This window comes from Phycomyces blakesleeanus (assembly GCF_001638985.1).
Source record: "Phycomyces blakesleeanus NRRL 1555(-) unplaced genomic scaffold PHYBLscaffold_14, whole genome shotgun sequence".
Classification (NCBI taxonomy): domain Eukaryota; kingdom Fungi; phylum Mucoromycota; class Mucoromycetes; order Mucorales; family Phycomycetaceae; genus Phycomyces; species Phycomyces blakesleeanus.
Genome location: NW_017265147.1, coordinates 2,564 through 27,566, shown reverse-complemented (window position 1 = coordinate 27,566; position 25,003 = coordinate 2,564). Strand labels below are relative to the sequence as shown.

Below are 25,003 nucleotides of genomic sequence, written 5' to 3'. Positions count from 1 at the left end.
CCTTGATGGAATCGATGCACAGTTTTGTGTGGGATGAGTGTTTGCTGGACCAGATGCTCGTGTTTAGTCAGGACGACACGGCCCACATTCTAGATGTTGCGATTGGTGAAGCAAGCAGTATTTTGTCGGATGAATCCAGACAGGACCTGTGGGTTCCGGCAAATATCCTGTTTCTTTGCTGTCGGTTTGCATATTATTATTCGAGTCGTGAACTGCTCAATGTGTTTCTGGACAGTGCAATAGCCAGACTAGCCAAGACAATAAAGGCAAGTATAAAATATATTTGTTTAATCTTTTTTTTTTTAAAAAAATAAAATTAATTAATTAATTAATTATAATTGATTTCTTTTTGTAGTCTAATTCACGAGATGCAGAAACACTGATATTTTGGATGGCCAATATATCCCAGCTGTTGGGATACTTGGACAGAGACGAGGGACTTGCGATTTCGACAACGCGTTACCAAGATCGCCTTGGAGACCTGGTGACAAGGTGCTATGAGCTCGTAGTTCTGGACTGCGAGAGACAGTTGGACAAGGTGATCGAGCCTGGGTTACTTGACCACGAGGCAATACAGGGCATGATGGAAGAAGTGAATTTTGCGAATGACTGGCATCGATTTTTCCGCCGCCGGTCTCGTCACTCGATTATTGCTTCAACAACCACAACCACAACCACAACCACAAATACAAATACAACAGGATCCGGATCTGCAGGAACAGATCGGGGAACGTGTGAGAGTCCGGGAAGAATCCAATCGCCATGTTCGGTTGTCAATGTGTTAAGGTCGATTGTGGAGCTGCTGCAATCTTATTGTGTCCAGCCAGATATCATTAGCCAGGTTGTTGGCCAGTCGCTGCACTATGTGTCGGGAGAGATGATCAGCCGGATGGTAAACAACCGAAAGTATCTCTGCCGATCAAAGGCTCTGCAGATCAGAATGAACTTGTCTAGTATTGAAGAATGGGTACGGACGAACAAAAAGACCTTGGCTGGCCAGCGACACCAAAAGCAAAGACAGACAGCCAACTTTTTTGGAGAGGTTCTACAGCTGCTCCAGTTCCTTCAGTGCATGTCTCAGTTGTCTGACACGAGTATATTTATCGAAACGCTGGGATCGCTGGAGTTACTCAACCCACGCCATGTCAAGCGGTGTGTGCTCAATTATCGCTATGAAGTCACAGAACCCCGACTTTCGGAGGAAATTGAAAAGTATGTGGTGGGGGCAGCTGAAGAACAACAGCCCTTGCAGCCCTTGCAGCCCTTGCAGCCCTTGCAGCCCTTGCAGCTACAGCAGTTATTGTTACAGCAACAACATGGCTCTACAAGGTCACGAAGATTATCATTTGAAAGCTTTCAGAGTGATGGATCTTACCCGGCCAGACGAGACAGTGTTCTTTCGCGATCGAGTTCTCGACCGGGCAGTATATCCAGTCTGGCAAGTTTGGGTAGTGTGTATTCTCGGACTAGTGATGGATTGGGGCATGAAGAAGGAGTAGAAAGAGTGGGCGAAGAAACAAGAGGGACAGGAAAGAGAAGCTCGGATATGGTGCTGGGATTCGTCTTGCCCGAACCGGGTCTGATGGAGGTCTCGAAATCGTACGGTAACCGACAGCCAGATATAGATAAGAGGCTGCTTGGGGCTGATGTTATCCGACAAAGTGTTTCAGAGATGATGTATGAGGAATACAAGCAAAAGCTGTTAGAGGCTGAGCAAGACCGAAGTCCGAGAGACCGAGAAGTTATTCCGATTATCCCAGAAATGTGGATACAACGCCTTGATAAAAAGAAAATGGCTTTGAAGAAGTATTGATTAACTAACAATAAAATAAAAGTATATGATTCAAATGATTGCAATCTCTAAAGAATTCAAGATCTCGACAACAATTATTTTTATCACTATGGATACATGACATCTATTCATTAATTCTATATCCTTTGCTAGGAACAGTTTTTAAATATATATATATATATAAAAAATTTATCCGAAATTTATTAATATTTTATTGCTTGATGTCATAATGGTGTGTGGGCTGGCTAGTGGGGGTCTGTTCGCCAAGCGCCGATCATATAATACACATGTGTATATATATTTATTTAGTATTCCAAAATATATCGAAAGAGGGGTTAGGTTTGGTGTGTTTTTTTTTGGGGGGTGTTGAAAGTAAAGAAAGAAAAGAAGGGTCGTTTTATGTATATAAAGTATATAGATTAGTTAAAGAAAAAAATACACGCACAAGATGCTCTAATGTTATATATTTTGTTTGTTTGTTTATTTATTTAATCATTCGATGAAGCCGGCGCCATATTCCAACACCCAAAAATGTATGTATGTACACACACACACACACATATATATATATATCAGTTGCACCCACACCAAGTATGATTGGCTGGATAAACGACATCAAGGGAGAGCCCTTTATAATACATAATATATATATATATATATAAAGGGGAAGTAGGAAGGAGTGGGAAGAAGTTTAAAGAGCTAGTAAAAGTGGAGTGGAGTTGATTTCAAATCTTATAATATGATGTGTAGAATTTTAAAAGAAAAGAAAAAGTCAGTTGGACAATTTTGGCCAAATCTTGGTTGGTTCACAGAAGCCAATAGAATGTTCATTTATTCATTAAAACACTAAAGACATTGTATGAAAATATGATGGGTTGCATGATGGAATTGGGGGTAGGTGGGTGAGTCAGACCTAAAGGAAGATTGCGAATAAATTGTTAATAATAATTTTTTGGCATTAATTGAATCATACGATATTTTTTATTATTTTGTAATGTAATGTAATGTAATGTATTCTGTCAAATGGGAATGAGATTTTGTTCTCTTTTGGATATGTACAAAAAAAAATGCAATAAGATTATTATTATTTTTTTGGGATTTTGGGATTTTTGGGTTGATAAATGTTTAAAAGAAGATGCTGCGTTTTGGAGCATTATATAGTCCTTGTCCTCGTACCGCTGTTGGTGCTACTAATTTTGTTGCTTTTGTTGTTGATGATGATGATAATAAAGAAACTGCTGATGATGAAGATGAAGACGAAGAATATGAAGATGATAATGCTGATGATGATGTTGATGATGATTTTGTGTAAATGAGAGTTTGTTTGCAGGGTCCAAGATCAAATAATGGGGGAGATAGACGACCAAGACGATCTTCAATAATCTGCTTCTTCGACAGACTGTGGATCAAGTTCTGGGTCTGGATTTTGGTCTGGGACTGGGACTGGTGGATATGGGGAGATGGTAAGGTATATGATGGGACTGGTGAAAGTGGAGGTGTTGATGCTGAGCTCGAGGTTGATGAAGGAGAGAGTCCTGGTGATGGTGATGATCGAGGAAAGTCTTTGAATTCAGCGTAATCGTAACCGAGTAAAGGGTGGTGGTTTAATGCGTCGGAACGGAGACACTCTTGAGAGCAGTAAAGTGAGTCCTATAGAGATTCAATCAATAAAACATCATATATTATTATTATTTTATATTAAAGACTTACAGACAAAGAGCTGACTGATTTGTCACAATAAGTGCACCAGTTAAGATCGCTCATGTTAAATAAAAGAACTAAAAGAAGTGAAAGTAGAAGAAGTGGTGATATTTATTAAAGATGGTTGTTGGGTGGGGTGCTTTATATATAGATTTCAATCCTTTCTTTTTTTTTTTCTTTTTTCTTTCCCCTCTCTCTCTCTCACCCCCCACCTCGGAAAAAGGAGGGGCAAAAAAAATTATTATTATAATATATTTGGTTACTGTATATCTCACCTATCTATCTTAACTATATTTTTTATTTTTATTTTATTTCTTTTTTTGTCTGTGCCCCTGAATGATAGTGCGATGCTGGGCAAATCTTGTTTCCTTGCTTTTTCTTTTCTTTGTGCAGTTGGAGGCTATGAGTGATTTGATTGGCTGTTAATGACGGAACGGTCCATTTGCACTGTATTAAAGAGAAAATTATATCCATTACACGCTCTCACACACAAAAAAAAAGTCGGTCTCTAATACGCTTGTCCAACACGTGTTGGTTGCTTATCATTCTGGTGGCGGCTTAACCACACAATATTCACAATTACTATCATCATAATCATCATAATTATCGTCTTATTTGACCAAAAATAAATAAATTAAGAAATAAGAGTTCTGTGACTGCCTAGCAACCATTGCCATAGTTATAGATATAGATATTGTATTGACTATTGATTATTGCTGTTCAATACATGTCTATATTTAAAAGAGTCTATTTTGGCGCGCAATGAGAATGGGTTGAAATAACAACGTGCGATTTTACCGCTTTACTTGCCTTTCTCTGCCTTCTCTACTTTCTCCCTCTTTACTTTCTATATCTGTGTTTGTATGTAAAAGATATATATATATATATTATGCTTATTATAATTTTATTGCATGGAAAAGAAAAAGAAAAAAGCCCACGAGTTTGAAATCCATCGAGACTTGCATTTATTCGTTGATTCATTCAAATGATTCAAATCATTTTGATTTTAAATATCAAACTAATCGTAAAAAATCAACATATTCAATATCAGTCAAAATAAAAGTTTCTTTATCATCTGTCTATCTATTTAAATGTAAACTTTATCATAACCATTACCATGACCATGACCATTAGTACTATCAATAATCAATATGTAGCTATATAATTAAGAGTCAAATAAACTCCTTTTATATGTATGTATGTATGCACATACGTACTTACATACATCTAATACTTGGTTTACTCACTTGCTTCATTGCTTGTAATCAATCAATCTAGTGCAACTCTAGTCTAGGTTTGAAAATCAAAAATATGAAAAAATCATACTTAATTCACACCCGGATTTGCATTCACAAAATGGCCAATAGTGTCCGAGCGTTTCTTTTTTAAAAATAAATAAATAAATAAATTCTTATCCACAATTTATATCCTTTTCTGGGTCTGCACTGGCCATAAAGGTGTACAACAAGGTACAGTATCATACATCACACTATCACAATAAAGTGCAGTGCATTGTAGTCTGGTTACAAGACAGTAAAGTACGGCATAGTACCATATAGTGTAATATAAGTTACAGCAGCACTTTCTTAAATTTATTCTACTTTATATATTTTCACAGGCATTTTAAAATGTTCCCAAGGATTTAAGCAGGATACTAACTATTTGCCCTTTCTTTTCTTTGTTTCTTTTCTTCTTGTCTCTTTTTCTGTCTATATTAAAATAGATGAAATTTAAACTTGTCTGATACCACAATATAACTGTTTTTATATATATATTGTTACTTGTTTGGGTTGGTTGAATTGGCAGTTTGCATTGGCACTATGCTAGAATGAGGCCAAGGTGAGTAAATTTCATAGGAAAAGAACATCTGATGCTAGTTAAAATAATATAATAATATAATATATATATATGTAAAACACATGGTAGGACAGCTTCTAATCAAAGAAGAAGAGAAATAATACTATTTTTTTTTCTTACCTGGCTCGTGGCCGAATTTCAACCACAACAGAAAATCCAAAAAAAAAAAAATACTTTCACACGCACGCTATTATTTCTTTCTTTCTTTTTTAAATAAATAAATAAAAAGAATGATAGTGATAGTGATTCGGCCAAATATATATATATCTTGGACCCACGTGTATGAAATAAATTACAAGGCTGTGTAAATGACGATCATTTTGACTATTGTTTTCCAAGATCTGTTTTGTATCAGATCTTACCATTCAATCTAAACTTGGTTTTCTGCAAAATGCCTATATGTATTCAGCAAGGAGATAACCCCAGATATAGTATTCATCAGTTGTATTTAATATTCCCAATCAAACAATCAAACAAACAAACTCTTACATCTTTGTTTCAAATTGTCGGAACATTTTGTAGAATCAATAAAAACAAAAGACAAAAAGGGGAAAAGTAGGAGGGGGGCGACTCAAATTTGCTTATATTTTATATCACAGCAAAGTGGTATGTTTTTTTTTTATGACAAAAAAATAATAGCAATAAATATCATTTATTACAATTTACTACATATATTTTTTTGACACTTTTTTTATTGTACAAATTACAAAACTCCAAATCTATTAAAGATTCTTCTTGATAAGTATTATTACTATTGGTGGTGCTAATAGCAATATCTTTAAGAAATTATTCTTATTTATGGGCATAGATTATATATATAAGTGGGTGGTTGATTTGTTGGAATAGCATAGCATAATATAAGATAATATGGTGCAGTACAGTACAGTGCAGTTAAAATCTCTCTACATTCTACGAAACCTAATCGAACTATTCTATGTACTTGCCGTTCTCTCTTTCTCTTTTCGGGTTTATTCATAATCTACTTGGATTCTTTACGTTTCAAGAGTATATGATCAATGCTTAGTAAATTATATTTATCAACTGTCGAGACAAGTAGAAGCATTAACTTTCTTTAAAGAGAATAAATAAACTATAAAAGTCTAATAGAACCCGAGAAATATAATATAATATATATATGTGTGTACAGGATCAGATAACTCTTTTCTTTCTTTTTCACTTATTTATTCGCGTGCAAAAGCATGTTCGACTTGACGTATGACTGCTCTCAGATAGACGGTCACACTTTCACGCTTCAATCCAAGCTGTCTAACTTATTCAGCCAATTATAGCATAATAAATTTTAATTTGTGTGTGTGAGAGAGTGAAATAAAGTAAGGTGAAGTGAGTTAATATATACACCCATCCATATCTATATTATACGTGTGTGTATAATATACATACACAAATATAAAGAAGCCCAACAATATATACATATATAGAGAGTGAAAATAATAATAATAATAATAATAATAATAATAAAATTGATCAGATGAGCGATTCAACTGTAAGCACAAAACTTGTCATTTATTATATACATACTTGTTAAAGATTAGACAATTACAATTACAATTACAATCAAGATAACGATAACGATAACAATCACGATCACGATCACGATCACGATCATAAAGAAGAATAATGCAAGATCACTCAATCAACATACATACTCATCTACTTTTATAATTGTTCATTTCTGTGTACTTTCAAACAAATAAAAAATATAGAATAATAAGCAAAGAGAGGAAGATGATTACGTTCCCTATGTGTCTGTCAAGCAACGACGCATGGAAAAATTGCACAAATATGCTACACAGAGACGTCTTGCCGAACCTGCACCCAGACCAGAGTACGAAGACGAAGAGCCATCAACTGCCGGTCCTCGATCTGGAATGAGTCTTTTGGATCAAACAGTCGAACAGAGACGCAACAACACACTTCCTGGTAAATAATAATAATAATAATAATAATAATAATAATAATAGCATCCATTGATTATTTATTCCTTTGGCCTAATTCTTTATTACCATTATTTATTTTAGAAAAGACCGAAGAAGAAAAACGTCTTGAAGAAGAAAAGAAAATTGAGGATGCTCAGGCACGGCACAAAGCTCTTGTGTCTGTCCAGGAAGCAGCATCTGGTGTACTCTACACAGAACCAATAAAGACATCGTAAGTAAACAGATATAATAATAATGATAATATACTATATTAATCTCTCTCTCTCTCTCTCTTTTGTGTGTGTGTGTTAATCCTAGATGGGAACCACCAAAGTATATACGGGATATGTCTGAAGAGCAACACATGCAAGCACGCAACAAATTTCACATTCTTATCGAAGGTGATAATCTTGTACCGCCAATCATGAATTTTAGAGTAAGCCCTTTTGTCTTTTCTTCTATTTGTTCTTCCTAGGCAACAAATCACATTTACATAAATGTATCTTGGATACTTAAGATATAATATATTATACTGATTATTGCTTATTGATCATTGTTACTTGACAATTTATTTAAACACCAAAAAAAAAACAAAGGATATGCGATTTCCTGAGCCAATATTAGAGTACCTGAAAGAGAAGAAGATCAGTAAACCTACACCTATTCAGGTCCAGGGATTGCCTGTAGCGTAAGTATTAGAGTGGATCAAGACAAACTACAGTTACATACTATGCCATGCTATGCTATGCTATGATACATAAATTTATCAAATATGAGCAACAACAATGACACTATATTCACTATATTCACTTGTTTCCTGTATGTTTGTCATAGTCTTTCTGGCCGTGATATGATTGGTATTGCTTTTACAGGATCCGGAAAGACCTTGGCATTCTCTCTGCCATTGGTAATGTTTGCTCTTGAGGCTGAGACAAGATTACCACTTATTAAAGGAGAAGGCCCAATCGGGATGATCTTGTGCCCATCGGTAAGTTTATAAATAAGAAGAAAAAGAAAAAGAAGGGAAATTAATCAATTTGGGTGTTTTATTATTATTATTATTATTATTATTATTATTATTATTAGCGTGAATTGGCCCGTCAGACCCATGAAGGTCTCTGTTTAATGGCAGATAAACTTGCAAAGGGGGGTTTCCCTCATCTTCGATCATTGCTTTGTATTGGTGGTATTAATATGGGAGAACAATCTGATGTATTAAACAGGTAATTCATACCCTTTAATACATATGTACTATAGATACAATATACCACACTTACTACACTCGCAAAAAAAAAGAACAAAGTGCCATTAGTGTTACTATCATCATCGTATATACCTGAATATCAATCTGTATTATATTTACATATTTTATTTAGAGGACCTCATATGGTTGTAGCTACACCAGGAAGATTGATGGACATGTTGACAAAAAAGAAGTTCAATTTGGATATTTGCAAGTACTTGTGTATGGACGAGGCTGATCGAATGATTGATATGGGCTTTGAAGACGATGTGAGAAACATCATGTCTTATTTCAAGGTAAGATATTATTTATGCTTTATATTTTATATACGGATTTTATGCAATGCGATTCTATTCTATTTTCTTCTATTTTCTTCTATTGTATTTTATTTTATTTTCATTAAACCCAAAGTTTAATACAAACAACCTTATTTTTCCGTTCTGTATTATATTATATTATATCATATCATATCATATTAGTCTCAGCGTCAGACACTCTTGTTCTCTGCTACTATGCCAAAGAAGATTCAAGATTTTGCATTGTCTGCTCTAGTGCAACCAGTTGTTGTGAACGTGGGTCGTGCTGGTGCTGCTAACCTGGACGTTATTCAGGAGGTCGAGTATGTAAAACAGGAGGCCAAGATGGTCTATCTACTTGAATGTCTTCAAAAGACTCCCCCACCTGTAAGTAATACATATATTTATATGTATTATACATTATTATTATTTTTAAAAAAAAAATAACAAATATATACATATATTAACTACTAAACAACAAACAATGATAAATTAATAGGTACTCGTGTTTGCAGAGAACAAAAACGATGTAGATGATATCCATGAATACTTGCTATTGAAGGGTGTTGAGGGTGTTGCCATTCACGGAGGAAAAAGTAAGTAGAGTGAGAAATGAGAACATAATATATGGTTTGGAAAGGAACCAACCAGGCAACCAAAACAAAAATAAATCAAGTACTGGGCAAAAGGACTGTTCATACATGATAATTTTGGCTGGTTGAATACTATGTGTAAATATTTGATATTGATATTTGCTTTGCTGTCTTGTAGCACAGGAAGAGCGCGAATTTGCAATCCGTTCATTCAAGGAATACAAAAAGGATGTTTTGATTGCAACAGATGTAGCATCAAAGGGTCTTGATTTTGCACAGATTCAACATGTTATTAATTATGACATGCCAAAGGAAATTGAAGATTATGGTAAGAAATATATACATACATTATATAAAAGACTTTAGGATTCTTCTATATTTGGAAAGATGGCTAAAATACTAATATACTTTATATATAAATATAAATATTTGGATTTGGATTTGGATTTTTTTTTCTTAAAAAAAAAAAAAAAAAAAAAAACTTTAAAGTGCATCGAATTGGTCGTACTGGTCGTAGTGGAAAGACTGGTGTTGCTACTACGTTTATCAATCAACATTGCTCTGAACAAATTCGCCTAGATTTGAAGCATCTATTGAGAGAAGCAAAGCAGCGTGTACCACCATTCCTGGCGGCTATGGACGATCCCAGCGAGAAATATGGTTTAGCAGGAGGTGAGTTATACAATACTCTTACTTGTACTTGTACTAGTGATTTTTTTATATATATTATATACCTATCTACTACCATTATTACCACACGTATTACTATTAATGGTAATAGCAGTAGTAATATTTTGTGATAATTGTGGCATTATCATTATCATTATCATTATCATTAGTAGTAGTATTAGTTTTATTTCTAGAGTAGAATAGTAATACGATCATCTCTTTAAATATATATATATATTATTAATCGAATAATTCATATGTACATATATACATATATACATATACTTACTTAACATCTATATTTGTATTTTCTCTATTGCACATAATTGTTATTATTATTATTATTATTATTAGGATGTACATTTTGTGGTGGATTGGGACATCGTATTAATGATTGCCCTAAATTGGAACAGCAAAGAAGACAGCAAATGGGGGCAATTATGAGCGGACGGAATGCAGGAGATCGTGCGGATTTCTGATCTTATTTTATTATTATTTTAGTTTTTTAGTTGTTGTTTTTTTTTTTTAGTTTTTTCTTATTAACAAAAAAAGATGTAGTTTTTGCCATCATCGCGAGATGCTTGATTTCCTTCCGATTCAGATTTCCAGCGAATCCCAAATCGGGATAATACTCGTTTATTTTAAATTACGCTCAAGATTTATTGTCTCGTTCGTTCAAAATTTGCATTGAATTATTACTATTATAAAATAAAAATAAAAATAAAAATAAAAATAAAAGAATTGAAGCCAAAGAAATGGAATGAAATGAAATGAACAATTAAGATATATATATAAAAAGCACAATTGAAATAAAATGTAGCGTATTTACGAATGCAGAATATTAAGGAATTTTGCAATTCTCTCTATTGTCATTTCATGGTGAAAATTTTTTTGGTGCTCATAATTTCGAGTACTTCGTTTACTTTCTTCTTCTTAAAGGCAAAAAATAAACACCAAAAAAGAAAAAAGGAAGAGGATCTCCACCCCGTTTACACTGTGAGCACAAAAAGACTCCTTCAGAAGTTTCCAGAAGTCATAAAGAACAAAAAGACAAGGCGGTGTTTGACTATTTTCTTTTTCTTTTTTTTTTCTTTTTTTCTCATTATCGATTAGAATGGGATAATATGAAACCTCGAGAATTTGTATAAATACCATCCAAACTATTCACCATTATTTCTCGTTCTTTCCCTTCTTTCCCTTAATCTACATTACTCTTTGCCTTGCCTTGCCTTACCTTGCTTCAAATATCCTATTATTCAATATCTACTTGACTGCTATTAATAATTAGTACTAATATTTTTCTGACCTTTTACATTTCACATTTCAAACCCCATCCACTATTATTTATTATCCACACCCACAACCAACAATCTACCACACAATGGAACCTTTTGGCATGGACGAACCCGACACACCATTTGACATTACAGACCCCGGTCATCGTCAAACTCAGGATTTTCTTGAACGCTGCAACCTGTCAAACTATCTACCAGCCTTTATTGCCGAAGGTTTTGATACCCTTTCATCCGTAAGATCCAACAAACCTAAATCAATGTCTTTCTAACTTGTGCAATAGATTTATGAGATAACAGAAAATGATATGGTAGACATGCAAATCAAACGTGGACATCGCAGGGTATGTAATGGGATTCTGTATATATATTAGCTTTTTTTTTTATATAAAATAAAATAAACCCCTCTAATCGGATTCAGTCTTTATTTACTTATTTTAATTTGTTAGGTAATTCAAAGGGAGATTGCTTCTGCCAAAGGTGTTCCAAGAAACCAGCCTCTGGATATTAACCCACTCCGCTCATGTAAGTACTTTTATTATTTATATACAGTAAAGATCAATAGAAGAATATTTTTATTATTATCATTTTGTGGTCACTTGTTCGGTCTACCCTTGGAAGAAGACAAAAGACAAAACCTTCTTTTGGCTTTCATCAATTAATGTTTCTTATTGTATTCACTTTAAGCTGATTCCCCGGTAGTTATGTGTACTACATTGCCAATGGCGCCCAATAACAATAACAGCAACGGTGGTATGCTCAGAGACCATCGAATGAACTCTACTCAAAACAATATCGGAAAGGGTCTAATTGGATCACACAATGGATCAATGGGAGGCATCGGTCTCGGTGTTGGTATCGGCAGCAATAACAACAACGGCAATACCAACCACAACATCAATAGTGGTAACAGCTGTGGTGGAAATAACAACAACGGCATGAACAATAACAACAATATCAATAATGGCAATGGAGGTTCTTGTATAAGTGGTAACAGCAGTACTACCGGAAGTGCCACACACTTTTCACACGGCGCACACACAAGTGGATATGGCTCAATGTCCTCCACCGTCCCAAGTTCAGTCGATACCGCATCCTCTTCCTCCCAACGTGTGCCGAGAAAGATCAACACCAATGCCAATCCCAACACCAACACCAATAATACCAGCATACGAAGCAACAGCTTCTCGTCCAATGACGACGACGAAGCCTCGACAGACACCCCAAGCAACCAACCCAAGCGCAAATACAGACGCCATCCAAAAAGCGACAAGCATGCGCCAATCAAGCCACCGTCCGCATACATCATGTTCTCCAACAACGCCAGGGCTCAGCTCAGGGACCAGAACATGTCATTTGCCACAATTGCCAAGTTTGTCGGAGACCAGTGGAAGAACCTGAGTCATGAAGAAAAACAGTCGTATGAACGCACTGCTATGCAGGCAAAGGATGAATATATCTCTGCGCTTGAACGTTACAGACAAACACCAGAATACAAAGTAATTCAGTGCTTCTTAAAACAGAAAAAAAAAAGATAAAAAAAGCGGCACACTATTATGATAATGATGATAATGATGAGAATTATGGTCTTGATCATTATTACCATTACTATCATTATTACTATCAATATTCTTTCGAGTAAGAAGAAACAGGAACAGGAAGCCCTTTTATATGTGTATATATACATATACATTTTTTTTTCTCTTTCAATTGTAATCTTGGGTTATTTATCACATTTATATTCTTAGAAATACCAAGCTTACCTCAAGGATTTCACGTCGAAGCAAGAAGCCAACAATCGTCAGATTGGACGAGCAAGACAACGAGCCAAACAGGGATCAACCAGCAGGTATGCTTTTACACTGCCAGAGTGTTGTCCAACCGACTTAACAGTTGTGCAATGGAAGCATGGTGGATTCCAGCTCTAGCAGGGATCTTCACAGAAATAATAACTCTCCCAGCGGATCGGCCGACGGAGACGCAGAAAGCAGTAAAAGTAGTAGCAACAGTCCTCAGGAAGCCCACACCAACAGTCTCATGGTAAATATCACACACTAGATGCATATCATTTATTTATATATATATTATATATATACGCAATATATGTATACACTATATGTACACTATACACACACACTATATACACACTATATACACATACAAAATAATAGTAGTAAGAAGAAGAAGAAGAAAAAAAATAAAATAAGCTTAGATACGATGGAATGAATGACTTGTGAATTGTGAATCACAAATTTGAGATATTGTGTGATCTTTATCTCCAATCCATTTCGTACATTATTTGTTACTTTCTCGGATTTTTCGTCTTTACTTTTATATATATACATATATATGTATGTCTGTATGTATACATCTTTACTTACATAAATATATATATATATATATACATACATACATTATAGTCATCTTCTCTTCCAGGCATTCCACGTAGTACAAAGCGTCGCCGAGTAGAATCACCAAAAAGCTCTAATCATATGTATGAGTCGTTGATGTCAACCAACCCATTCACATACAAAAAATCCAGTCAGTCAGAGCGTCGCCGATCACGCACCGGTTGTTCTTCTCCTCAAGGAAGCTCAGAACCCTATCCTTCCCAACAGCAGCAGCAGCAGCAACAGCGACGACGACAACGACAGCAAGATGAAGACGGAGAACAAACAAGAAAACTGACCACCAGTGTCAGAAGATTTTCTCCTCGCCGAGCCAACAAGCAAGTCAAGGGTGGCAGGACGGTCTACAATACCAGACGCAGAAGCAATCGGTCTAGCGAAGACGATTCAAAGGAACTCACCTTGAATGACCCAGAGTCCCCCATAGGACCCATTGATTCGTTTGGTTCTGACGATGCCTCTTATGACATGACTGGTGCAAGGCCTATGAAATGGACATCTTCAAAATAAGTTTCTTTTTGCTTTTTTTTTTATTTTTTACAATTCTCACCTAATCTTTCCTTCCTTCTTACTAACAAAATAATCGAGCAAAAGAAAAGAAAAGGGAAGAATAAGACCAAGAATACTCTCCTTTTTCCTTACACATTTAATTTGTTTGTTCTTGCGGTTCTGTTCTCTTTGAAAACAAACCAAAAGGCAGAAAACAGAAAAACAGTTATTATGTACGCCTCTTTTTTGTTTTATGCTCACACTCACTTTGCTTCCATTACTACTATCTTTACTACTATTGTTATTTACTATTCATATATTTTTTCTTATATTTTGCAGCATTGCTTGTATTATACCCTATATATTATTATTGTCTTACTCCCCTTATGTACATTATCCTTTTTGACCGATCAAAATGGCCTACAATTTCCCAACTCCTACTCCTTTTCCAATCAAATCTTACAAGCTTATATTTCTTCTTATAAATAAATCTACAAGACAACATATACTTTTAAATATAAAATATTGCCATTACGAAACTATCACTTAATAACAGTCTTACAAGAATCAAATCAAGCCTAATTGATTAGCACTACAACAGTCTATCATCATTGATGTCATAGACTAATCTGTTATAACAACAACAAAATAATATATACAATCACAATCAAAAACGTTTCGACCTCTGAGCCCAAAAAATGCATGAGAGAAATCATGGCATGTATTCAACATGCAACTGCTCCTCAGTAATAAAAGCTAAAGCATTCAAACTTCAAATAAAAGATTATATATATGTTTATTATTGAAATATAGAAAAAAATAAAAGATCAATATTTTGTATGACCTCCTTTGGCCTCAATTACAGCCTGGCATCGATGCTGCATGCTTCCGGCCAAAGTTGACGAAAGTTCGAGATCTATCCTTCGCCACTCTCGTTGCATTACAACCTTCAGATCTTCAACATTGTTAATACTGGCCCTCTCGTCACTCATGCGCCTCTCGAGAGCCCACCAGAGATGCTCGATGGGGTTGAGATCCGGGCTTTGAGCGGGCCAGTAGTCAAAACCTCGGATCTCATGGCTATCTTTCCACCACCTCGAGTACGACCCAGTATGACAGCTGGCGTTGTCCTCTTGGAACACGAAGCTTCTGGTTTGTTCCCACGAAAGATTTTGGAACCAAGGGAGGAAGTTCTGAGCCAAAGTGTTCACGTATTGGTCTTGGTTTACGTTACCATCTAGGAACACCAAAGGGCCAAAACCACCGGCCCAGAAACAGCTCCAAATCATCACACTACCCTTCCCCCACTTGGTTCCTTCGATGATATTTTCTTCCTTGAACCTTTCACCGACTTTCCTGATAGCTCTAGCTCCTCCATCATTACCCTCAACTGTGAACCGTGATTCATCTGACCACACTACACCTCTCCACTGGTCATCTGTCCAATTCACATGCTCACCGGCCCATTCCAGCCTTCTTTTCTTGTGGCTTTCGGTTAAAGCTGGCATGTGAGCTGCGATATATGATCCGAAGCCCAAACGCTTCAGACAACTGATTATTGTCTTTCTGCAGACAAATACCTCCATGTTCTTTAAGGAAGCCCTTAGCCTAGAAAATGAGGCAAAGGGGTCCTTACGAACTATTTGAACAAGGTGTCTTTCTGTCCTCTCGTCAATCTTTCTAGGTCTTCCGGACCCTTTTCTTGGCTCGGGCGATCCTGTCTCGTCCACTCTCTTAATGATGTACTTGACAGTTGACAGACTCATGCCAACCACCAATGAAATCTGGGTCGCCCCGTAATTTGCTTAATGCATGTACATGATGCATCCGTATTTATAGGGATCGGCCTTTTCATATGATCCGTGGGTGTTTTCTGTTGAATTTGCGTCTTGCATGTTGGATTTGATTAATAATATTGGGAGAAAACAATGTTTTTATTTTTATTTTTTCGATTTTTTTTTAGGCATTTTTTGCGGGGGTCGAAACGTTTTTGATTGTGAGTGTATATATATAAGAAGAAAAAAACAATTGGCCTAGAATAGTTAATCAATTCATGTTAGAAAACATACTCTATTTTCTTCTTCTACTACTACTTCTGCTTCTGCTTCTGCTTCTTCCTATTTTGTATGTGTTAATTTTTTATTTTATTTTTTGAAAATAAAAACTTGTGATTTTCGTAACAAAACAACAGGCAAGCTCTTTACTTTTATACTCTGCAATTTATGGTTATGTTGCGTGACAGTAAATAATAAATATATCAAGAGCAAACGATAATAGTAACCAAAAATAAAAATATATAAAAAATATATAGCCTTTTCATTTATTTAATTATTGTTGTTTTTTTGTAAACCATCCTTTATCTTAATTTATCGCTTTTTTTCATTTTTCAGTTGGTCTGCATTCTACTCTCATTTGTTCCTTTGCTTATTCAACTATGCAGCCTTCTACGTTTCAGGCATCATTCTGGTCACCCAGTGCCTCTGTTGACCGATCCCCAAATTTTTCTTACGGTGTCGATGTTCTTTACAAAAAACTGACCCAATCAACCGAAGAAAACCAAGCGATCGCCGAATATGTAACACGGCGGTTGGCGGCTGAACAAGCTTATGTAGACCACCTCAAGTCCATTGTTATCAGCAAACCTAACACTAGCACCGGCACCGGCACCAGCACCAGTACTAATATCAGTAGTCAGACCAGCAACATCAGCAACGTTAGCAACACCAACATACCCAAAGCATTCGAAAGAGATCTTGGTGGCGGACTCAAAAGATGTTTCCAGAAAATCAAAGACGAGAGCCAGGAAACTGCGCGTGGACATCGAATTCGTGTCGAAAGCCTAACAGACGATGTACTCGAGCCTCTCTCACGGTTCTCGAGCCACTACAAACAGCTCGTGGATCAGAGTAAATCTCGTGTGGACAAGCAGATTTCTGCGTTTGAACAGGCAGTTCAGAAAGTGGAGTTGGCCAAGTCGGCCTATCATGTCAAATGCGGAACCCTCGACAGTCTCTGGCCATCTGACCCTCTCATGCCCTCGCTTTCGACCGGTACTAACACCAGTAACAGAAACAGCAACGCAACCATGTCTTCCTCTTCATCTTTGACTCCGACCTCCAGAAAACGCTCGGTCAGCTTCTTGCATCACACGCTTTCCGGGAGATCTGCGAAACATCCCCACTGGGAAATTGCGCACCTTCTGGACGAGTTACATAAAGAAAGGCCAGGCGACCTGGACGGCAAACTTATCCTGGACTGGATTAAAGACCACCTGGCTGCCCTGTCCAACCCACACATTCAGCCGCCCAGAAGCTCAACCGAAGAAGCAATAGCAGTGTGTCACCAGCTCGTCGAGCTCCAGATGCTTCAGCCTCTCAAAGGCAATTCCTGTAGATTCGAACCACTCGACACCACAATCTACAGCGTGCATCCGCATGGCATTGGAGGATATCACTTTCCAATGGCCGAGTCACTCGATCTCACAGAACCCCTCAAGAGCCCCACGGCCAGCATCAGCAGTAATCTGACTTATTCTGGCGGAAGCTTCACTAGCCTGCTCGGAAGACTCGGACAACGCAGCCAACGAAACCAGGAAAAGCAATTCCAGCTCGCAAACCAAGAAATGATGATGGCCGAAAAAGTCTATCGTGAAAGTGTCCAATTAGCCGAGAAAATGAGACTCCAGACTGAAGAATCATTGGTGAGTATAAAATATAGAAAAACAGTGCATAGAAATTTTAAGATCCACATAATAATAATAACTACACTAGCTATTTGTTATATTATTAATTCGATATATCTTTATATCTTTATATCTAATTCTCACACCATAATTTGGTTTTTGCTCTTTTAGTCGTCTTATTACGATGATATGGAGAACCTCGAATTAGAGCGTATCGAAACCCTGAAGCAAAGTAAGTAACCACGAGCAAAAAAGATATATATATATATAATAAAGTATTTCTTTTTCTTTCAAAATTGTCTGTTATTTGGTCAAATTTTTTTTTTGGTTTCCTTTTGAAAATTTAAAAATAGACCAAAATTGCTCCAAATCTCATTTCTAATAATAATAATGTACCACACAATATAGTATTTGCCACGATAACAACTTTGCTTGCCAATACACTGCCACTGTTCAGCGAGACCTATGACTGTATCAATATATACCAAGAAGCCATTCGTCCAGACAAAGAAGTCCAGTTTATTGTGGAGCAGTATCGTACAGGTCGATTTTGTCCTCGTCCAATATTGTATGAAAATCATTATGAAGGACCTGCTGTTGGTAAGTTATTTCTTGTTAATATATAAATACTCTCTTTTTCTTCTTCATGTTTACCTTATTATATGATATCTACAAAAAAATCAAAAACTTACTACTAAAAACCCATTGTGGCTCATGGTTACACGTTCATTTCTTTATACACAAATAAGATCAAGTCTTTGGAGTTGCTTTGGACGAGGTAGCTCAGTACAACCAATCCCTCGTACCACCGTTTATTGCCAATGCAATAAACTCTATTGCCTCAGGTAATTACCGTTCTGTTAAAAACAATATCTATATTTTGTATCTTTTTAGATTCGATATGATAAACTCACACTCACACACAATAACCATTTTATTTTAATTATCATTTTAATTAGCTACAACCGATCTTCATGAAGATGGTGAATATCACACAAAACCTGTTCATAGCCTTCATTATTAACTCTTGCTGAATATTATTTTTATTCTGCTGCTGTTGAAAATCATAGAACGAGAAAAGACATGGACAACAATGCTGCCTCTAGATCTTGTTCACGCCGCCCGTCAAGAACTCAATGTGTCACCAGAAAAGACAGCTTTAGACAAACTAGAGCGCTTTGATGTCTTGGTACTTGCTTCTCTTGTACGACTCTACCTTTTGGAATTACCCGAATGTCTGTTGACATTTGAGCTCTATGAGCCTGCAAAGACAATATACCTCCAACGTAACGCTAAAATTATCATAAAATAGAAACACAATATAAAAGAATATTGTCTAAGAACAAGAGTACTAATTCTGACTTTATATATTATTTATCTATCTATCTATCTAGATAATGAACAGAGTATCGAAGAAGAATGTCGAATTACTTCTGTAGCCAAGATGATGACCACATTAGCTTCTGCTAATTTCTATACCTTAAAGACCATAATTTACCACTTTCACACGCAAGTATTCACTATCTATTGATCAAGAAAACTTGACAAAGAAAACAAAAAAAAAGACAAAGACATAGCTTGGCTTACCCGGAAATTTTCTCTCCAAAACAAAACAAAAAAAAATATTGCCTTCCCTTTCCTCCACCTATTCTTTTTTTTAATTTCTTTTATATATAATTTCGTACTCGTTTTCCTTCCTCACCTCAACAGACTGTTCAAGAAAGACAGCTTTCGTCTCAATGCACTGGCTTCTTTGTTTGGACCAATTTTGTTGCGCCCAGTAACAGAATCTACAAAGAATATCCACGACAAGCATCCTCAGCGACTTTTCCGTGATCTTATTATCCACTTTGACAAGATTTTCTCTCGAGACATGCACAAGACACAAGAAGACAATGTCAATCGACGTGCGATTGTGGCCATTCCGGACCTCATGATCCGATCCTCAACATCGACTGATCTATCCTTCTTGCCCCCATTGTCCCTTTGCCCCACTGATGACAGTAGCGATGATTACTCTGACAAACCGAGATTGTCTCGGGACGATAGTCTCTCAGTGGCCATAAGTGGGTTCGTGACTTCATCCCCAAGAGAAAGTTTGACACTTGAGACAGGTCGGAATCGGTCATTCTTTTCTCTCTTGAGAAGACAGGATCCTTCTGTAACCCAGCAAAAGAAAACACCACCGGCCAATTTACGACTCCAGGCGTCCTCGCGAGTACCTCTGCCTTCACCGTTTTCTATCACATTGTTTGAAGATCCCGAAGAAAGCATAGCGGCCACACCACGGACTAGCCAGTCCATATCGGTCTCTGATCAAACATCCGTAACACTACAAAATGGGGACAATTATTCGTTTGTCTGGGCGCGCGAATTAGAGATCCAGCCATTTGATGTTGACCCGTTGAGCCTGGACCCACTGTTTGTAAATGAGCATTAAACACACACGCACACATATATATATATTGCTATCTTTATCATATTATTATTTTTATTATTCTTCATATTCTTCATATTCTTCTAATTAATTTTTTTAACCAAAAAAAAACATGTACACTCACTCACTCACTCACTCACTCACTCACTCATATTCATATAAATATAAATATAAATATATACATTAGGAAGATAGTTTCCAAATTGACTATCAAATAAAGAGCCAGACTAATTTACTTGATTTACCTTTCAATAAATATCGATTGTCTTTTTTACTACAAACACATTTACGTAAAAATAATGATTTATAGATTCTTTTGAAAAATTGGAGAATAAAGAAAAACGTTATTTTTAAGCAAAACATATTACACGTTTATTTAATAATGGTACCAAAGATAATGATATTAACGCTAAATAATAAAAGCTTGGTAAATATATAATGGATTTTAATAACTTTATTAGATAATATTATTTTATTTTTATTTTTATTGAAATAGAGTAATTTCCCTCATTTAAGCGGTTTCAACAGTTCTCGGTGCTTGACAATTCGATGCAGCAATGCTTTACTTACCATTTGAATAATATTCAATATAAAAGTTTTTTTTTTTAAAAAAAAAAGAAACCCCCCAATAAAAAGAGGCTTTTAGTAGCTTAGCCCTAAAATAAGCCAATTTTATTCAGATTAATTATATTTTATTTTATATCTTAAATGTGTATAATTATTAGATGTATATTTGAACAGCACTTATTTGTAAGTTTCGGTAAAGTCTTGGCAGTTAACTATCTAACCATTTTTCTGTTAGAGCAATTCTCCCAGTACAAAGAATAAGAAAAGTACGCTGCTATATATAAATCTTGATTACAAGAGGTAAAAATAGTCAACAATACATTTCTAGCAATTTATTTTTATTCCCATGTTTATATACTTCTTGAGGGTATTTTTCTTTACAGAGATGCTATCAATATAGGGCATTGATATGGGCGACAGAAGTACTTTGTAGCTCTAATGCCTTGAAATAAAGAAACAGCAGCCTCCACACATTCGTATTTAGAATACCAGTATACAAAGCAATTCTGTATATTTTTGTAGTCGCAAATATTCGATGTTATTTAATCTCTATTCTTTTATTGCTTCTTTATTATTCTGTAGTATTTACATTTATCTATGTAATCCAAAGCTCAAAAAATATTGAGAAGCAATGATTAATTTTCATATTATTTATCACTATATATATACTCCTATAGTAAACGAAAGGCTCTCCGTACCAATTGACCATTTGCATATTCAATTAAAATAATAAATGTCCTGTGGAACAAAGTAATAATAACAGTAACAGCAATTGTATTCTTTAAGTGAAAGCAAGATATATTGTCTTTCTTGTTAGAGAGGTTCTTGTAGATAGCAACAAAGGCGATTATGCAGATATATAGAAATAAACGGCCAACAAAATGTATATATATTATTATTACCTTTCTTTTACAACTTTTGGTGGATCCAATTTGGTCAATATATCTGAAACTCGAGTGGCCATTAAAAAAAGAAAGAAAGAAAATGGCACCGTTTTAGCTGCTTGACTTAATTGTCAGGAAAATAAGCATTGGTCTATCACAAATCTTTTACGCTCTTACAATCGCATAAACACAATTTATAAAATTTAGGCTCGAGTAAATACGACATTCAATTTTGCATTCGTTTTCGGCTGTTTTCAAAACACTGGCTCACAACATAGATAAATACAAGGCTTAGTGAAATCTACAGAGTGTTCTAATATGGAGAACCAAAAGAAGTATCCACTCACCTTTAACACATACAAACACATCCAAGTCTTAGGATGTGTGATAGTCAATGAACACCTCTTCCTCTGACTCGTTAAACCAATACCACCAAGGATCACATAATATTTTGTCCGGGACGAACAAACGTGAACTTTCTAAAACCACAGTAATGACTATAACAGAAAAACATAAATAAACTTTACCTCCTCAACTATAAAGATTGACACCCGTGTATTAATGCTGAGAATAGTATACAAAGAGCTCCAAAAGTTTACGGGTCAATTTGTTGCAAAATTGGATCTATTATATCCATGGGTATATATAGATGTTGCCAACCCTCTTAGCTTGGTTCAGGTTTATTTATTTTCTGATCTTGAGTTCCAAATTGAGGCACAATACTTCTCCAAGCTTGCAGACATAAATTCTTAAAAGGGTAGGTTCAATCAGTTTTGATGTATAGAAATACTTTCGTTCCTTGTTTTTTCTAGACAATACATTAAACATTGCGAATCGTTTGGAGTAGCGCCAATATAACCTTTTGACTGGTTAGCTGATGGTCCAAAAGATCAAGTAAAACACAGTGACACAACACATGAACAATTATCGGTTTTCGTCGTGAGTAAATGATTACTGTAATTCGAGGAGTATCATTTTGTGTTCACACTCACGCTCACACCTGCGCGAACCAATCTGATGTAGAACATAGGCAAATAACAATGAATTTATAATGCTTTGAATTTATTACCATTTTTTTCTTTTATAAAAGTAACTGAACTCTCAACACAAAATAACTGTCGAGAAAATGAATAGTTTTGGTACACTTGTATCTAATCAAACTTATTTACCGCCACCACCGCCACCACCCAGCTTACTTACAATTCTTTAGTTAATATTTAAAGACAAGTGGTTATTCCTCTCTTTTATATTGCTTATTCACGCGCACAAACGTCAACTGTACCAAATATTAATTGGGGTTGGATGCAATTTCAGACAACACCATCTCTTTGTCATTATTTCTTTATTTCTTTCTAAATTCAGTGCAATACATCTATGTTTCCTAAAAACGATTAGAGAACACATATAAATAAATACTTTTTTAATATCTATCAAGTTACATCGACTTTTGTGTAGAGTGAAGAAACGCGTGATAAAGTATACAGCAAGTATATAATGATAGCAATAGTAAGAAAAAAACCGTCAATACCTGTGGTGTGCGGGATGAGACCAAGGTAATTTGGACGACAATGAATGCGAATGAGAAAAAAAATATTTGGAAGTCATTGGATCCTCACTTTGGCCTCCCTGAGGTCGATGGTTGTAATCTCTTAAAATACATTACCACAGTTGTATAACTTATTTATTTTTATTACTCTTAAGATCATTCAGGATTCTAACTAGACAAAGAATCAAAATGGGGAAAAGCAGCGTTTAATTGTTGTGGCCCAAAATTTAAATATTACTTGTTTATTAATTTATTGACCCATGTGACACGGGAGATAAACCAAGTGTCTACTTCTCTTGCGATACATACTGCCTGTTCATACACCTTTTTCTGGGGGCAGAAAAGTCTTATACTTTACCTCTTTGTAATTATATGATTTTCTTCCATTTTTTTTTAAAAAAAATGATAGACTTTCTCTGGTCAAGCAACTTATTTTTAGGTTCTTTTCAAAACATGTTCCATTTATTGTGCCATCACAGATATTATTCTCATTCCAAGTAGATTATCTTCACAATACAAATTCATTTTAGTTAAAAATATTGTGCGCTATTTTTTCACCCATCGTAATTAGTAAAAAATATTCCCCGGAAGCATATATATGATATATAAAGACCATTTATTTGTCGAAACTTGTTCCATCGATAAATTTACTTTCGTTTATGATATGTAACGCACCTTTATCCTTACTCGACTTAACATGAAAGGGAAGCTTTTATTTGTAGATATACTTTCTACAAAAACAATATTAACAGATGCTATTCTTACCATCTTTTTCTTACGAGAATTAAACCTTTACAGTAAGTCTTTTTTTTTTCAATCGTCGTGTAGACCCACAAACTAAACGCTAGTGACCATCGCTGTACACGCCAACTCTTCTTATTATTTACTATTCCAAACATACACATCTACCAATTATCTCTGTTATCGCCGATATATACCACAGGGAGCCTACAAAGTATAAAAAATAAAAAATATTTATTATAATACGGCTTTATCATACAGAACGAATGCAAAGAATTGGCTTCTAATTCATACACATCAAAACTTGCTCGTGGTCTTGGTGAAAGCTTGCGCTTTTAACAAATATAATATATTTTTAGAGATGTTCTTGGTAAAATACGTGTGTGCGTACATGTGCGCATGTGTATGATTGTAGTAATTTCAATTGTAACTTTCATGGCAAGTTAATGTGAATATGTATGGTTATTGAAAGAGATGCACACAGAAGAAAAATAAAATAAATAAATAAATAAATAAATAAATAAGAGTATTATTTTTGTTTATTCTGCTTGAAAAAACAACCCCCGTCCTCATTCCTCAACTGGAATCATTGCACCAATGACTGCATTGAAAATATTTTTTTACAACTTTTCAACCTCTCCACAAAAAATATAAAGAATATCAAATATATATATATACCTCTTGTAATTGAGATTATTTGAACAATCTGTCGCCTCGGTTAAAGGGCACGCAAGATACCAAAAAATAAATAAATAAATAAAAAATATCGGTTTCAGTCGGCATTTATAATATTATTATTTTTCTTATTTTTTTTTGAGAAATCAATATTTATTCAAAAAATAAAATTCATATAATTCTACTTTTCTCGA

The 25,003-nt window shown here is 35.3% G+C and overlaps 5 protein-coding genes across 5 annotated transcripts; 4 read left to right on the top strand and 1 right to left on the bottom strand.

Moving 5' to 3' along the window:
- Nucleotides 1-265: 265 nt before the first annotated feature.
- PHYBLDRAFT_159190 (hypothetical protein) lies at nucleotides 266-1,471 on the top strand (the record flags this gene model as incomplete). The annotated part of the gene is made up of 1 exon (XM_018433938.1): nucleotides 266-1,471. A coding segment is annotated over exon 1 (509 nt), but the record flags the coding sequence as incomplete, so codon positions are not given.
- A 1,446-nt stretch (nucleotides 1,472-2,917) lies between these two features.
- On the bottom strand, nucleotides 2,918-3,556 carry PHYBLDRAFT_73505 (hypothetical protein; the record flags this gene model as incomplete). Its single annotated transcript, XM_018442870.1, has 2 exons — nucleotides 2,918-3,442; nucleotides 3,503-3,556. The coding sequence occupies 2 exons, from the start codon at nucleotides 3,554-3,556 to the stop codon at nucleotides 2,918-2,920; spliced, it is 579 nt and encodes a 192-aa protein (XP_018289890.1).
- A 3,283-nt stretch (nucleotides 3,557-6,839) lies between these two features.
- Nucleotides 6,840-10,567, top strand: PHYBLDRAFT_155659 (CCHC-type zinc finger transcription factor; the record flags this gene model as incomplete). The annotated part of the gene is made up of 13 exons (XM_018433423.1): nucleotides 6,840-6,854; nucleotides 7,075-7,291; nucleotides 7,390-7,519; nucleotides 7,606-7,723; nucleotides 7,884-7,975; nucleotides 8,122-8,275; nucleotides 8,374-8,510; nucleotides 8,664-8,826; nucleotides 9,010-9,213; nucleotides 9,326-9,422; nucleotides 9,598-9,747; nucleotides 9,909-10,091; nucleotides 10,443-10,567. 13 exons carry the CDS (start codon nucleotides 6,840-6,842, stop codon nucleotides 10,565-10,567), a joined length of 1,785 nt encoding a protein of 594 aa, XP_018289889.1.
- Nucleotides 10,568-12,591: 2,024 nt separating this feature from the next.
- On the top strand, nucleotides 12,592-12,858 carry PHYBLDRAFT_94692 (hypothetical protein; the record flags this gene model as incomplete). Its single annotated transcript, XM_018443863.1, has 1 exon — nucleotides 12,592-12,858. A coding segment is annotated over one exon (267 nt), but the record flags the coding sequence as incomplete, so codon positions are not given.
- Nucleotides 12,859-16,711: 3,853 nt separating this feature from the next.
- On the top strand, nucleotides 16,712-20,399 carry PHYBLDRAFT_146826 (hypothetical protein; the record flags this gene model as incomplete). Its single annotated transcript, XM_018431735.1, has 8 exons — nucleotides 16,712-17,977; nucleotides 18,131-18,191; nucleotides 18,368-18,559; nucleotides 18,709-18,804; nucleotides 18,919-18,942; nucleotides 19,030-19,245; nucleotides 19,354-19,472; nucleotides 19,680-20,399. The coding sequence occupies 8 exons, from the start codon at nucleotides 16,712-16,714 to the stop codon at nucleotides 20,397-20,399; spliced, it is 2,694 nt and encodes an 897-aa protein (XP_018289887.1).
- Between the last annotated feature and the right edge of the window lie 4,604 nt (nucleotides 20,400-25,003).